Source organism: Drosophila arizonae, chromosome X (genome assembly GCF_054131065.1).
Source record: "Drosophila arizonae isolate 15081-1271.41 chromosome X, UAZ_ARI_1.0, whole genome shotgun sequence".
Lineage (NCBI taxonomy): Eukaryota > Metazoa > Arthropoda > Insecta > Diptera > Drosophilidae > Drosophila > Drosophila arizonae.
Genome location: NC_142927.1, coordinates 21677687 through 21694335, shown reverse-complemented (window position 1 = coordinate 21694335; position 16649 = coordinate 21677687). Strand labels below are relative to the sequence as shown.

At 39.5% G+C, this 16649-nt stretch overlaps 2 protein-coding genes across 3 annotated transcripts; both read left to right on the top strand.

The window, feature by feature from the left end:
- Nucleotides 1-703: 703 nt before the first annotated feature.
- Nucleotides 704-6708, top strand: Cyp6v1 (Cytochrome P450 6v1). 2 transcript variants are annotated; one of them, XR_016270855.1, is made up of 4 exons: nucleotides 704-2175; nucleotides 4424-5254; nucleotides 5331-5841; nucleotides 6138-6708. XR_016270855.1 is itself a non-coding variant. In XM_018016953.2 (3 exons), exons 1-3 carry the CDS (start codon nucleotides 1708-1710, stop codon nucleotides 5607-5609), a joined length of 1578 nt encoding a protein of 525 aa, XP_017872442.1. In that variant the 5' UTR covers nucleotides 704-1707; the 3' UTR covers nucleotides 5610-6708. The 2 variants fall into 2 exon arrangements, 1 of the variants encoding a protein (XP_017872442.1); XM_018016953.2 differs by having other exon boundaries at nucleotides 5331-6708.
- A 7590-nt stretch (nucleotides 6709-14298) lies between these two features.
- Nucleotides 14299-16368, top strand: LOC149268005 (uncharacterized). Its single transcript, XM_089473163.1, has 2 exons — nucleotides 14299-14688; nucleotides 14872-16368. The coding sequence occupies exons 1-2, from the start codon at nucleotides 14631-14633 to the stop codon at nucleotides 16071-16073; spliced, it is 1260 nt and encodes a 419-aa protein (XP_089329289.1). The 5' UTR covers nucleotides 14299-14630; the 3' UTR covers nucleotides 16074-16368.
- Nucleotides 16369-16649: the final 281 nt, after the last annotated feature.

The window sequence follows — 16649 nt, the reverse complement described above, 5'->3', positions numbered from 1 at the left end:
TTTCTTAGTAACTGCATGCGCCCTGGTCGAAAGTGGAACACACATACAAATGCATGCATTCACATGTGTGCATATGTGTACATATTATTATGGTGAAGTAGAAACGAAAACAAAACGCAAACAGCAATAAGAACGAACATCAGGCGAGCTAAAGCGAACATGCGGTTATTTTTAAACCAGACGCGGCGCTCTCACTCTCTTTTTGTCCAGCAGAAGCTTCTGCTTTGATATTGAGGCGGCTCTCTTACTCTCACTGCTGTTCGCTTTGTTCGTGCTTAGTATTGAGAGCGTAGTTTGTTTTCATGAACAGCTTTGTCACGTGGAGTAGCTGCTATCGATGTTGCTCGCTGTTGTCGCTATCGCTGTTTCGCTTTTAATATTCACTTTTATTTGCGGTCGGCATACGCGCCCAGTCTCTTGCGCACGGTGGAACCAATTTATTTGAATTGTACATTTTAAATGTGTCTAATATTATTTAAAAAATTTAAATCGCCATATAACTGATATGGTCCATCTTTTATCTTCATATATTATCGTATATTTTTAGAGAATATATACATATATTTTTTATAACTTAATCCATTTTAACGTTCTTAAACATGCACTTGCAAGTGTATTTACAAATTTAGCAGTTGCTGTATAATTGACTATGCGTAATAGCATATGATTTTAATTGGAGAAACTTATATATCTAAATTACACTTTAAACTTATGTACATATATTAATTACTGTGTGCGTCAGTGTGCCTATGCACATGTTTCGAGTACGGGAGAGCCAATTCTATACTCTCTTATATTTTCTCTCTCTCACCACCGGTACTCAATTGTTGTCGTTGTTATTTCTATGTGGAACTGTGCTTTAAGAGCGTATGTAGATCTCAGTGGCGTTGTTTGCTGCCGTTTCATCAGCTTGCCCCTTGCCAAGCGTGAGCACTTTGCGGTTAATCACGATGACGGGGGCGTTTGCGACGCCAGTTGCGGTTGTTGTGGCCTGTCAATCGTTGACTTTGCTTTGTATTCTGCTTTTGTTGATAATCGGGAGCGGCGACGCCGACGCTAACGTCGCCGCGTAGCGTTCGCAATTTAAGTTTTTGGGGCCCGTTGGGCCAGCACTGTTGTCGACGTCACGTCAGTTCATTGCGTCGGCTTGTACAGCTTGCTAGCGCGTTTTTTTTTCGTGTTCTCGCCAATTCTCAACACTCTGTGTGCATACATACATGTGCATATGTATTATTTTGTATGCGTCTATGTGACTGTATGACTGTGCATGTATGTGTTCTGGCGTTTTGAGTATGCTTTGTGATATTCTTCTCTGTTACTTCTGTCAGTGGTTCTTCTTCTTCTTCTTGCCAGCTTTTTGTTGTTGACGTCGCCGCATTGTTTTTATTGCCGTTTCTGTCGTTGCCGTCGTGGCCGCCGCGCAGACCAAAAACTTGATTGTGATATAATTTGTTAAGTATTTATTTATTTGTATTTGGCACAAGCGTGCCACGACGGACCCGTTGGTTGCCCCAGTGTAATTGCAGTTGCATCCAAGCCACAAGTTCTCGAGGCGGCCGCAAAGCGCCTCTGCTAGAACAACAACTCGCCCAACACAAACCGTAGCTGCCGTACTCTCTCCGTCTCCGGCACACTCTCACTTCTCACCTCTCACTTGCCACTGCCACTGTCACTGTCACTGGCCGCACACTGTCTCGCTCACTCACCATGGTCTACTCCACGAACATACTGCTGGGCATTGTGACCATATTAACCGCCGTGTTCATCTGGTCGCGTCGCACCTACGTCTATTGGCAGCGACGTCGCGTCAAGTTTGTGCAGCCAACGCATCTGCTGGGCAACCTGAAGAAGGTGCTCAAGCTGGAGGAGTCGTTCCCCCTGCAACTGCGCCGCTTCTATTTTGACGAGCGCTTCCGCAACGAGCCCGTCGTGGGCATCTACCTCTTCCATCAGCCGGCACTGCTCATACGGGACCTGCAGCTGGTGCGCACCGTTCTAGTCGAGGACTTTGTCAGCTTCTCCAATCGGTTCGCCAAATGTGACATGCGCCACGACAAGATGGGCTCCCTCAATCTGTTCTTTGCCAGGCAGCCCGAATGGCGTGAAATTCGCACTAGACTCTCGCCGGTCTTCACCGGCGCCAAGATCAGGCAAATGTTCTCACTCATGGAGGAGGTAAGTCAATAAACTGCGAGCCAATCAAAATACACTGTGCAACAAAATTTCGATTTTCTCTTTAATGAATCAATTGAAGAGTCAACAACAAACATTCGCATGCTGTGGGCATGTCAAATATCTGATTAAAATTTCTCTGAACCTATTTTTATTATTATTATTGTTATTAATATTAGTATTATTATTTTTTGCTTTTTGTTTGTATACATACATGTAAAAAGTATCTATCTATAATACTTTTTTTTTCTAATTTTTTAAATTTATTTGTATTTTATTTTATAAGCAAACTGTAAATAATTTTTTTGTTAATTTAAATTAACTGATAAAATATTTCAGTCAAAAAAATTAATTAAATTAATTAATTAATAATTAATTAGTTAATTTTTGTTGTACATATTAAAATATCTCATAAATAATTTCTAATTGAAATTACTTTAATACATTTATTTAATTTTTTAAGTATAATTTTTTATTTGTTTATTTTTTATTTATTAATTTTGTTTATTTATTTTTTTTTTTATTATTTTTTATTTTATTTTTAAAAATAATTTTAGTCTATAATTTTTTCTTATTTGTTGCATTTTGTCATTAATTATTAACTTTTGTATTTTTATACATTTTATTATTATTATTTTTATTATTATTATTATTATTATTATTTTTATTATTATTATTATTTATTATTATATTACTATTACTATTATTTTTAATTATTTCTATTGTTCATCTAAGGAAATATTCCAGATTCTGTTATAAAAAATATATTTTTACAAAATTTTTGATAGGTAAAATACTTTATGCCATTGATTTTTTTATTTATTTAATTTTGTTTTGTTTTTTTTTTATTTATTTTTATTTTTGTTTTTTTTTTTTAATTTATTTTTATTTTTAGTTTTAAGTTTGTAACAATATGTTTTTTTTTTTTGTTTTTGCTGGTAATTCGTTGTATTGTTTGTTAGTGTAAACTAGTGTAAGCGTGCGAATATTTTTTTTATTTTTAAATTAGTAAAATATATGCTATTGATTTTATTTTATATTTTTTTTTAAATTTTTGTTTTAATTTTAATTTTTTATTTTTGTAACAATATTTACTTTTTTATATTTTTTTCTTGTAATTTCGTGCAGATATTTATTTTATTATTAGTAAAATATTATATGCTATTCATTTTATTTTTATTTTTTAATTCTATTTTTTTATTTTTTATTTTTTATTTATTTATTTTTTATTTTTAACAATATGTATTTTTTGATATTTTTCTGGTAATTTCGTTGTATTCCTCGCTAGTGTAAACTAGTGTAAGCGTGCGAATATTTTTTTATTTTTAAATTAGTAAAATATATGCTATTGATTGTATTTTAATTTTTTTTTTTTTTTAGTTTTAATTTTAATTTTTTATTTTTGTAACAATATTTACTTTTTTATATTTTTTTTCTTGTAATTTCGTGCGGATATTTATTTTATTATTAGTAAAATATTATATGCTATTCATTTTATTTTTATTTTTTAATTCAATTTTTTTATTTTTTATTTTTTATTTATTTATTTTTATTTTTAACAATATGTATTTTTTGATATTTTTCTGGTAATTTCGTTGTATTCCTCGCTAGTGTAAACTAGTGTAAGCGTGCGGATATTTATTTTTTTACTTTTTAATTAGTGAAATATTATATGCTATTCATTTTATTTATTTATTTTTTTTAATTTAATTTTTTTTTTTTTTTTTTTTGTAACAATGTTTACATTTGTATATTTTTTCTGGTAATTTCGTTGTATTGCTCGCTAGTGTAAACTAATGTAAGCTTCGCGTGCGAGCAGCTGTTACCAAAGTTCATCGCAAGTGTCTGACAATATAGACATATAAATGAGAATTGAACAACTGGTTTCGCATGCCTACTAATTTTTTAGACTTTACACTTTCAGTTAAGTTCTATGGAATTTTGACTTTTTCATAGGTTCAAAAGAGGCAAATAAAAACAAAATATTTATTAGCTAAATGATTGCATGCACTTGACTATATTTGTATTTATTATCTGCTTATCATTGTTGAAGGTGGCTAATGTTGAGAGATATGTATATAGAGTATAAATATATATATATATTATTTATATAATTTGTACATGCCCTGTTTGCGCAGATACTGTTCTCGATTCCTTTCTTGTTGCACAGTGCTGAGACCCAATATAAGCTTTCGCTCTGCACTCCAAACTAATCGCATTTTAACGATCCGCACTCTAATCTCTTATCTAGATTGGCTGCGATCTGGAGTGGTATTTGAAGCGATTGACGCGTGATTTGCGACGCGGCGATGCGTCGCGCGGTGTCATCGTTAGCATCAAGGATGTGTGCGATCTGTACAATACGGATATGATAGCGAGCATCGCATTTGGATTGAGATCGTATAGCCTGAGGAATACGCAGTCTGAAATCGGCTCACATTGTCAGGACATATTCAAGCCGAATGTGCGTCGAATAATAGACTTCTTTGTGATATTCTTTCTGCCGAAGCTGGTGCCGCTGATGCGGTCGAAGCTGTTCACGGAGACGCACTCGGAGTTCCTGCGCCGCGTCATCCAATTGGTGATCGAGGAGCGCGAACGAGGCGGCGATCTGCGCAATGATCTCATCGAAATGCTGCTAACCCTCAAGAAGGAGGCCGATCTACAGCAGGACAAGACGCACTTTACGCACCATCAGGACTTTCTGGCCGCCCAGGCGGCCACCTTCGAGGTGGCCGGCATCGAGACATGTTCCTCAACCATGTCCTTCGCCCTATACGAGCTGGCCAAGCAGCCGCTAATGCAGGAGCGGCTGCGGCGCGAGATACGGCACACGTTCGCCCTGGCCGCGGCCCATGGGGGCGGGCCGGGACTGAGCTATGAGCTGATTGGCGGCATGCGGTATCTGGAGATGGTGGTGGAGGAGACGCTGCGCAAGTATCCAATTGTGCCGCTGCTGGAGCGCGAATGCTCGCCGATCAACAAGAAGCGCTTCTACTCACTACGCCCGCACGCCGAGTGCTATGCCCGGCGCGGCATGCCCGTGTTCATCTCCAATCTGGCCATACACCACGATCCGCAGGTGAGACACTGACCATGCCAATTACCACTGTGTACCGCACTAACACGATGTCTTTGTTCTCCTGTTCTCTTGTCAGTACTGGCCGGAGCCGGAACGCTTCGATCCGGAGCGCTTCAGTGCCGAGAATAAACCGAAGCAAACGCCCATGTCGTATCTGCCCTTCGGCGCCGGGCCACACAACTGCATTGGCATGCACATTGGCATGCTGCAGATTAAGCTCGGCCTCATCTACTTTCTGCGCCAGCATCGCGTCGAGTTCTGTGACCGCACCGTGGACCGCATCAGTTTCGATGCCAAGTTCGCGCTGCTCGCCAGCGAGCATCGCATCTACCTCAGAGTTGTTGACTGTTTATAGCGCACAGGCGCGCATCATCCCATGACAGGAGCGATAGAGACCAGGGCATCATCCACAGCATGCTGCATCCAGCATACCCAGTACACACCCCCAACGACATCTGACATCCGACATCCGACATCCGACATCCGACATCCACATTCAATATCCATCAACATCACAACATCGGATGCAGCTTCCTTCTGGCCATTCGCTCTCAGTTCGGGCCGCCTTGTAAAGCCCTAAATATTTGGTATGCCTCAAATAAACTTTGCTGCGCTCTATTATCATTATCTTATATATAAATATATATGTATATGTATAAATAATATTTTTGCTCTCTCTCTCTCTCTCCCTCTTGCTGCTACTTAACTATAGAGCGTTTTCTTTTATCTTTGCGTCATTGGCCGATAGCTTATCAATACATACATATATATTTTTGTTTATTTTTGTATTAATTTTTTTATTTTTGTATATTTTTTACTATTATTATTTTTGTATTTTTTTTTTTTTTTTGCTTTTGTTTGCTTAAACTTTGGCTCTGGCCAGGTGGCCTGATCGCTGCTATCGGCTGCCTTTTGGCTAGTGGCACCAGACACAACCACCACGCCCCCCCACAGCCCCCGACGCAGCCATGCGAGGGTTGCTCGATGCCAATACCAAATTGAATACCATTATGTATATACAACACACACACATACATACAGATACATGCATACATGCAACATACACACTCACACACACACACATACACATATTAGTATATTTACTTAAAGAAAACTTGATAGAATTCTAGTTGAAAGTTCTTGCGCTTTTGCTGGAAATTGTTCTGAAGGCTGTTTTACCTTAAAATTCACGAAGAACTGTTACTTTGAAGTTGACTAAGCTAATTTTTTTTTTTTTTTTTTTTTTTTAAGAGTATTTACTTAAAATATATCAACAACTAAAATAAGATATTTATATATGTATTTTTAATAGTTGTAGAATTTTATGAAATTTTATGGAATCGCTCAAAACAACAAATTGTTTATATACATATATATGTATATGTATAGGTATATATATGTATGTATGTATATTATATTATGTACTATGAAATATGAATTATTGAATTATAAACATTTGTGGCATTTCGTTTATTTTTATGGACGAATTCGTGGAGCTTTCGCTGCCTCTGCCGCTGCCGCTGCCTCTGCCGCTGCCTCTGCCGCTGCTGCTGCTGCTGTTGTGACGTGCTACGAACGGCATTGATATGCAAATACTCACACCCTTTGGTTGGGCACAAAGGGTTTGGCCGCCGTTGGGCTATAGCGGATGGCGGTGAAAAACCAAAAGGTTTTCGTGATTTCCATGGAAAAATGCACTGATTTTTCTTAGCATTTAACACACACACACACACACACACAAGCCTTTTGCGCTAGCCTCAACTCTTTGGCTGGCCCAAAACCTTTTTGCCTATGACCAGTTTTTATTAGACCGCGAAAAATCAACAGTGGCCAGGGTGGTCAGGCTCAGTCGGTCCGTCCACCCGTCCGTCCGTCTGTTCGTCTCTGGCCGCTATTTGAAGTAGGCAAAGGAGCTGCGCATGCCGCTGTCTCTTTGTGTGTGTGTGTGTGTGCTAAAAGGGTTTACAACAATGTCATAAAGCAATGCGCATTCCTTTCCAGCTATGCACACACACACACACATACACACTATATATACTATATGTATATATTTATTTATGCTTTGTTCAGTTTGTGTTGTGTGTATGTAAATTAAATAAAATTCACTTTTCACGTGAATGAAATGCGGCAAAGGCGAAAGCGAAAGAGTTGCCGCTGCCGCCGCTGCCGCCGCTGCTGCTGCTGCTGCAAGCCTCCTGCTCCTGCTCCTGTGCCGTCCTCTGCTGCTGCTGCTGCTGCCTTCTGGGAATCATTTGCGCCTGGCTAAGGATGTTGCAGGGCCAGCAGCTAATTTACATAAATCTACGTAAACACACTTAGATGCCAAAAAAAAAAGAACATGCACATGCAGCTCGGTTCGAGCGAGCGAGATGGCAACAGCAGCAGCAGCTGTTGACGCGCTAGCAGGTTGTCCCTCTGTGTGTGTGTGTGTGTGTGTGTGTGCATTAAGCCTTAATTAGACTCTGGCCGAAGTCGCAGCTCCCACGCACGTGTTAGCTACACTTGTTATTGCTGTTGTTGTTGTTGCTGTTGCTGTTGCTGTTGCTGTTGCTGCTGCTGCTTAGGGGTCTCGCTGCAGTTAAATTGCATTTCAACCCGACCGGCTGATGCTTGACAGTTGCCGTTGTTACGGTTCACCATGACCAACGCCAACAATTACGTTGCCCGGTCGCCGCAATTCTATTGTCTTTCGATTTCCTGGCTGCGTTTTTATTGCTCATTTCCCACATGTTGTCGTTGCTGTTGTTGTTGCTGTTGTTGTTGTCGAACTCCCTTGGGCCAACTTGGCCCGGGCTAAGCCCAATGACACTTTCGGTTAGTGTCTGGAGAGCGTCGTGTAAACGTTTCGAGTGCCAGCGCCTTCAGCTTTGGCCAGCGGAACCATTTTAATGATCACAAATTGCCATTGAGCCGCGCACAAGTTCAATCGCCGTTCAATCCACATGCAACGCGTCGTGGCACACGGAGTGGGGCAAGCGGATGTTGACCTTTATCTTTATCGCTCACTCGGCTCACAGTTGGCCAACAGCCAACAGCCAACACACACACACACGCACACATGCACAACAACTTGTTCCGGCCATCCTCGCCGGGCCGTAACAAACTAATGAGCGCTGTCAAAAATTCAATAAAATATTATGCATTTACCTATGAAGCAGTTAGCGCAGTTATTAATGGCTCATTCCTCCTCCGCTTCTCTCCTTCTAATGCTGATCTCTGGCAACAGCTGGGCTTTCAATGCATCCAAGCAGCGCAGGTAAGCGATGACACCTGACACCAGCTGGCGACGTCCACGCTTCGCTTTGATTCTGGAAGCTTGGCAGGTGTAACGAAATTAGTTTAGTATTACGTGATTGCCTCACTCGACGCGCCTTAACCCGATCTACCACTTGGTCCAAACTCACCTTTTTTGGTCAACTATTTACTAGTTTTGGCCGAAATGCCTTGAATTGGAATAGACGAAGCTAAAGATTCGATTTCAAGTTTCGTTTAGCTGGTTTCTAAGCTCGCTCTATAAACTTTGAGTGAATTCGAAATACGAAAATGTTTTATAGTAAGTATATGGACTAGTCTAGTGGAACGGGTGGTAAATGGAACAATAGCATAGAAAGAGAAAAAGAGAGAGAGCTGGAGAGAGTCATAGAGTGGAGGAGAAAGAGATAGAGAGAATGGGAGAAAGAGAGAGAGAGAGAGAGAGAGAGGGCGACAATGACAGAAAATTGAGAGAAAGAGTGAAAGTAGAGCGATATAGGGTAGGGGAGAAAGAGACTGGGAGATAGAAATAGATGGGAGTGTAAAAGAGAGGCAGTGACAGAAAAATTGAAGAAAGAGCGAACGGTAGAGAGACATTGAGTGGGAATATAAGGAGTTACGAGAGAATGAGACAATGGCAGAAAAAGGAATGAAACAGAGTTGTGGAGAAAGAGACTAAGAATAGGAGGGAGAAAGAGACAGTGGCAGAAAAATGAAGGATGGAGAAAGAGGAGAGATGAAAGAGAGATGATGAGAGAGAGCGAGGAAATTGTAGAGTGAGAGAAAGAGAGAAAGAGAGAGAGAGGGGTAGTGAGAGAAAGCGCTGAGGAAAGAGTGAAAATATAAAGAGTTACAAGAGAATGAGACAATGGCAGAAAAAGGAATGAAACAGAATTGTGGAGAAAGAGACTAAGAATAGGAGGGAGAAAGAGACAGTGGCAGAAAAATGAAGGATGGAGAAAGAGGAGAGATGAAAGAGAGATGATTAGAGAGAGCGAGGAAATTGTAGAGTGAGAGAGAGAGAGGGAGAGAGAGAGCAATGAAGAGTGCGTATGAGCGAATGACAGAGAGAGAGAGAGAGAGAGAGCAATGAAGAGTGCGTATGAGCGAATGACACAGAGAGAGAGAGAGAGAGAGAGGGAAAGGGAGAGAGCGAGAGAAAGAGAGAACGAGAGAGAGAGAGAGAGGGCAATGGAGAGTGCGTAAGAGCGAATGACAGAGAGAGAGAGATAGAGGGGGAAGGGATAGTGGTGGAAAAAGAAAGAAGTGAAGATTGGAGAAAGAGTTACAGAGGGGGAGAGGGAAAGAATGGGAAGCATCCTATTCAAATGGTCAATCTCATGCTTTATCGCATATTCCCTCTTTCTCTGTCACTCTATCCCTCTCTACCTCTTTTTATCACCCTCTGCCTCTATCTTTCTTGCTCTGTCTCTTTTACAATTTACAGATCAGCAGTGAAAGAGAAAGGGAAAGAAGAGAGAGTGCGAGCTAAAAAACTGAGAGAAATGTACTCTCATAGAACATATATCTATATCTACTCTATAAGATAATTTAAGGCTTAACAGTTTGTGATCTTGATGCAAGTTGCAGATTCTCCAGAATCTAGTGAAATGATCTTTCAGCTCATAAAACAGTATTACAAATGTGATATACAACATGTATTATCTGTAGCTCAAATGGCTATTTGCTGTAGTGGAGCACTTAGGAATCGTGACAGACATGCAGTGGGACACAAATGAGGCTGAAAATGAATCACAGATAGATGCATTGATTAATGATCTCAAATTAAGTGAGCTGCTTGAGTCGCCGGCAATTTGTCTCTCAATTGGCTGCTCTGTTTCGGCTGGGCGGCTGGGCGGCTGAGCGTGGCAACAATGTTCGACAGCTGCGTTTCATGTGGTCGCATGTGGGGGCGCCACTTTGATGTGTGATGGATGCAGTGGCTCCCGTGCGACCAAGTCGACCATCTGATGCCGTCAAAGATTTACGGCTATGCAAAAAGTGGCCAGATGATGATTTTTACGAGCCTCATCCGCAAGCAGCATCGATATGCGAGAGAGGAGGCTGGAGGCGGGCGGCATCTGTAGCTGCATCTTATTTGTCACTGTGTGTGTGTGTGTGTGTGTTTGCACACCGAGGTAAACGAACTCATCCGCCTGACATAATAAAAACGGCACAAAGATCTTCTCAGATTTTTTATGAATGAATGCTGAATCGTCTCATTCGCATTCTTCTTCTTCTTCTTCGTCTTCTTCTTCTTCTTCTCCTGCTACTAGCATTCATTGTCGTAATGCGCTTAGGACGGGTTGACGGATTCTTGTCGGCTTTGGGTGCGGGCGGCACAATTGTGACAAATACACACAGATACACAGATACACAGATAGACAGATATGGCATACAGATATATATCTGTAGATACATATTACTTGAGACCGGGACGAGGTCCAAGGCGCATGTAAATGTAATTCAAGTAGCCGGGCGCTAGCTATCAGCGCGGCACAATCAGTGCCATTAATATGCGTATCTGTGCCGTTGCCTCTCGCTGCACTTCCGCTTCGCCTTTTCCCGGGCCCATTTGCGCTACCTGCCTCGCTGTGACACAAAAAACGTATTAGCTGCGTTTTGGGAGTTACATCATCATCATCATCATCGTCGTCGTCATTGAGCAGCAGCAGCAGCAGCAGCAGCAGCCTCATCAGCGCAGGCTGAGGCATCCCAGAGGAAGTTCCAATTTGATACGTAAATGAACCATGGCCCCGATGCGTCCATGAAGTGTCCTGATGTGGCCGCGTTCGGCTATCCCCCGCCCCCCTGACTGGCGTTTCAAGTAGTTTTTTGTGTCTGCCTCACTGCCAGCAAGCCTATTTTGCATTTGGTCCACCCTAGGCCAAAGTTCTTCGGCTTTTTCTCACTCTCTGCTTTATTCTTTTGCTTCTTTAGACGCTGCTGCTTCTTCCACTCCTTGTTATTGTGATTTCTGACATGGCGCTGACTGCTGGCTGTCAACTCAAATTATTATTTGATAGCTGCGAGGGTCGCCACATACATCAGCCAATTGCTCTTTTCCTTAAGGGCAAATTTCGTTTCTTTTACCTTTGATTGAATCATGTGGGAAACTATATAATATAGAATATATACTGTAAGAGATTGTTCAGAAAACTCGAATTTATAATGTTTTTATTTTGTATTGACAGTTTTTTGATAGCTTTATTTGATTTAATTGATTTTTCAAAAAATTAACTATTTACATTATAGAAAGTTTTATTACTGAAATTTTTAAGAAATATTAAAAAAAAAAATATTATTTCTAGAAGAGTAAAAATGATTTATATTTAATATAACAAAAAAACAATTTTTACGATATTTTTAAACGAGAGTGTATAGTAACTCTATATTTGAAAAATCAAAAATAGTTTAGCAGTTACTGAAAAATTGAGACAGAAATTATTTTCACAGTTTTCTGAGTTGCCATCAAATTCTGAGGATGTAAATATTACCATAAAATAAACATCGCGATCTGTGATACGACCATTAATTTACGTAAGAACTACGTGAACTTTATTTTCTATACGATATTCAAAATAAATATTAATTTTTTTTTTCTTTTTATGTAAGCATTTCATATTTTAATAAATATAAATTTATGAATAAATATATATATTTTCTTTAAGAAGACATTATATAAATATTGCCATATCTTTAGGAAAAATAAATATTGTATTTATTTATTTTTATTTATTATTGTTATTATTATTATAATTTTTTTTTTGTAATTTAACTCTGTTTTTTCTCTATCAAATAGAATTAAAAATATGTATTTAAATATAATAAAATTTTAAATACTTTTGCTTACTCGATATTTAAGATAGCTGCAACACTTGCGACAAGCCACTGAGCACACCTCGCTGGATTGCTATTTCTTATATATAATATTGTGCCGTGATATACCCCCCCCCCTCTCCTACTACCCTCTAGTGTGTAGCTTAAATCGTCTGTTTACATTAAATGCATAAATTATGCAATAGTTGTTTTTTTTTTCTCTTCCATCTTCTTCTTCTTCTTCTTGTAGTCATAAATTCGCTTTGATTTCGTTGCTGGATGCTGGCTGAAGTGGCAATTGTCAAATGCATAAAATATGTCCAAGCGAATCTACATATATTTGTTTTGACACTGACAGAGAGCGAGCAGGACAGAGATATAGCGAGTGAGCGAGAGGGCGAGCGGGGCTTTTTTTTTTTTTTTTTTTTATTTAATTCGGCTTTGTATGCATTTCACTTTGAGCATTTCGAGCGACGATTTTCCACAATTTTCATGCTTTTCCCATTTATAGCATAATGATAATGTCTGCTGTTTTGGGTCATTTACTATGTCGACTTGCAACCCCCTGGCGCAGAGCACTCCGTTGCAACTCCCATCCGTCTGTCCGTCCGTCTGTCTGTCTGTCAGCGTGTCTTACCTATACGTGACAAAGGCCAAACCCACCCTGTAGCTAAATATATAGATATATGTATATACATAGGTATTATATACATGTGATACTAGAGATTGTTTCTCTTTTTTCCCATTCAGGTATTTTGATTCGAGTGCGATGCGTTGCAATACGTTGTCCAACACTACTTAGCTGTGTAATGCGCCCATCTCAGTTCTAGACTCGATCAAATAAACATTAATAATGCCTGCGTTCAGTTGAAGTGTGAGAAAAAATGGAGAGTTCGGTTGAACATATTTATAGAGAAGGCTTTTGGCCTAGCCATGCGAAAGCGAATTTAAGAGACTTTTTTTTTATAATTTTATAAATCTATTATTTATAATTGTTCAATATTTCTCAATTAATTATTCATCTATTAAAGATAATATTACATTAATTCTAGTATAGTTCATAAGTCCTTTTAGAGTCTCAACAGCAAGGCGAGTATTAGAGATTATCGCATTCATCTAAACTGAAAGAATTTGCAATATCGGCGAATTGTACAGATTTAAACGTGTGCACAGATTACAAAAACTAGTTAAAAAAAAAAAAAATAAATAAATAAATAAATAAAAAATTAAATAAATAAATAAATAAATAAAAAAAATAAATAAATAAAATTATAATAATAATAATAATATGTTTGGAATTCCACTTTTTTCTACACATGGTATTTATTTATGTCTATTATAATCATCACAAATATTTTCTATTATTTTATTGCTATTATAAACATTAAAAATACTTTCCATTTATTTATATCTATTATAATAATCAAAAATATAAATAAAATTTCCCACGCTTTTTGCTGACTCTGTAGAGTAGATCAACAGCAATTTAAACATTTATCTTAGAGCTTTTAGCTATACAACAGGAAGGGATACATTTTTTCCCAATTTTTCACACATTTAGTTGACTTGGATGTTTTATTTTTGGCTGGGCCCAAGGAGTCTACAACGATGTAAGCTCAGAAGTTGAGGGTCTAAGGCTTGATACAAGGTTTTCTATATCCATGCTATAGATTTTTTGTTCCTTATGCTTTTAGCACCGTATATTTACATTGTACTTGGCAAGACGCTAGTACTTTAATTAATCGTCAATAGCGTTTCTCCATAGACCACGCCCCCTACTAGTCTTTCGAGTAGAGCACATACGTATATTCCAAATTTTAAGTCTTCAGTCTTCAATTAAATTCATACGGTCCGAGAACTTAATGTTCGGATGGAACAGTCGAACATACAAAACAGATATCCCCATTTCATTTCATGAAGGAGCATATAAATGTTTCTAAATACGTTTCTAGCTACAAAACTTTCATACAAATGTTGCGAAACTTTACGAATTTGTTAAACATATTTATCGTTTTAAAGTAGGCGCTGGAAACGATGTCGTCTAAGGCAGGCGACCTAAGCGTTGTTTCAGCTTCAGGAGCTCAGTACAATTCTAAACCTTCAAGTGTTCGGACACACGTAGTTTTAATATTAACAGCCTACTTTAGAATTTGTTTGTTTCGGCTAAAAAAAGAAAATAATTTTTCCATAAACCAAAATTCGTAGTAATATTTATAAATATATTTATATATGTTAGCTAGATATATATAGATTATTTCAAATATTTAAAGTGATTCAAAATATTTCGTAAGATTTGGAGGAAAAGATGGCCCTCTTAAGAAACAAGCCTTTCGCGCTGAAGCAGTTTATTTCCGTACGAATTTGTAAGTACTAACGAATGACATTTAAATTTAAGAAAAAAAAAAAAAAAAAAAAAAAAAAAAAAAAAAAAAAAAAAATGAATAAAATGTAATATTGCTTGGTTACTCATATATTAAAAAAAAAAAAAAAAAACATTAAAAAAAATGAATAAAATGTAATATCGCTTGGTTACTCACATATTTTAGGTACTTCTGATGCGATGTGGCATCGCAATAAGTCATTCCATCACGTATTGCCAAAGTTCCCATTTCCCAGTGGCGAGACATTGTCCCGGCATCAGTTGGTTAAGCCACGCCAGCCGCCGATTCCTCCCGAGTCGGTGTCGAACGGATCGGCGCCATCGAAGTCGCCAAAGAAGCACGTGGACTTTCTGCGCGACGACTGTGACGATGAGGAGGAGACTGTCGCGGCCGTGAAGCTGCCCAGCGATCATCAGCTGGTGGCCAAGCCATCGAAGAAGCTGGCGGAGAAGGTCGACAGCAGCTGGCAATTGAAGAGCATATCGGAATTGAAGGCCGCCAGCAGCCATAGCATCTTGTTGGCTGACAAAACGTCTAGCAGCAGCAGCAGCTTGGCCAACAGCAAACGGGAACAGCAGCAGCAGCAGCAGCAGCAACAACAACAGCAGCAGCAGCAACAACAGCAGCAGCAGCAACAGCAACCGCCGCCGCCGCAGCAGCAGCAGCAACAGCATCAGGAGCTGCAGCTGCAGCATCAGCTGCAAAAGACGCAGGAGCTGCAGCAGCAACAGCATCACCAACATCAGCATCAGCATCAGCAGCACAAACAGCTTGAGGAGCTGCCACAGCAGCAGAATCAAAATCAAATTCAAAATCAACAGCAGCGAAAGCTTTGCCCGCAGGATACGTATTTTGATAGGGTCAAAATTCAAACTGAGAGCATGCAAAAGGCGCAGGACAACAAGCATCAGCATAATGATAAGAGGGCGAAGGTGCACTTGGAGAATGTGAAGGTGCATCAGCGCATACACAAGCTGATGCAGCTACAGCAGCAGATGGATGACACAGAGCCGACACCGTTTACCCCACAGAAGCTGCGCAACTATCAGTTTGGCCAGTCGAGGCACCGGCGATCGGGTGTGCATAACTTTGATGAACTGCGTCCACCAAGGGCGTCCACATACACACATCCCGTATATAGTGCTCGGGTCAAGCAGGTGACATCGGATACACAGATCTATACACCAGCGCACAGGGACTCGGACAATGGGGATCTATTTGCCAAATCGAGGGCCCAAGCCATCAAGCTGCGCCAGAGTAAATCGGAGCAATTCAAACCGAAACGATCAGCCAGAGCGAATGGTGGAGAGTCTGCCATGTACAGGCTATGCAAGGGATTGCTACGTAATGTTAACTCTAAATATTGACGGACGGACGACCACTGGCAACCGCATCCCTGACCGAGTCGCTGACCGGACATGCGACATGTTTTGCTCATGCATATCCACTGTGCCACTGTGCCACTCACCCACTCACCCACTATTCATTCACTTTCAATTGTTGTGCGACATTTGCTAGCAAAGCATATTCGGTAAACTAGTTACTTGGCTACAAATTCACTCAAGTCTAACCTAAGCAGAGTTTCCATTGCTCTATTTTTCTCAAAATTAACCGAGATCGTAGTTAAATATGAAGAAAAACTAAATAAATGGTGAAACTTTATGCCAGCTGCAGTTTTGTTTAGCAATCGAGTCCTCTGTGGGCATGGGGTGAATACATGCATAGCACGCATGTTGCATGCCATGCATAGCTGCAGACATACGCGCGTACATGCCACGCTTAGCTGCATACATATTTGCATGCGAACATGCACTTGCACTCGTTTACATTTTTGCATGCATATGTAAGCGTAATATTGTTTACATTAATATATGCATGCATACATCGCTCACACATATAAACATGCATTCATGCATTCATACGTACATGCATATGTGCGTATA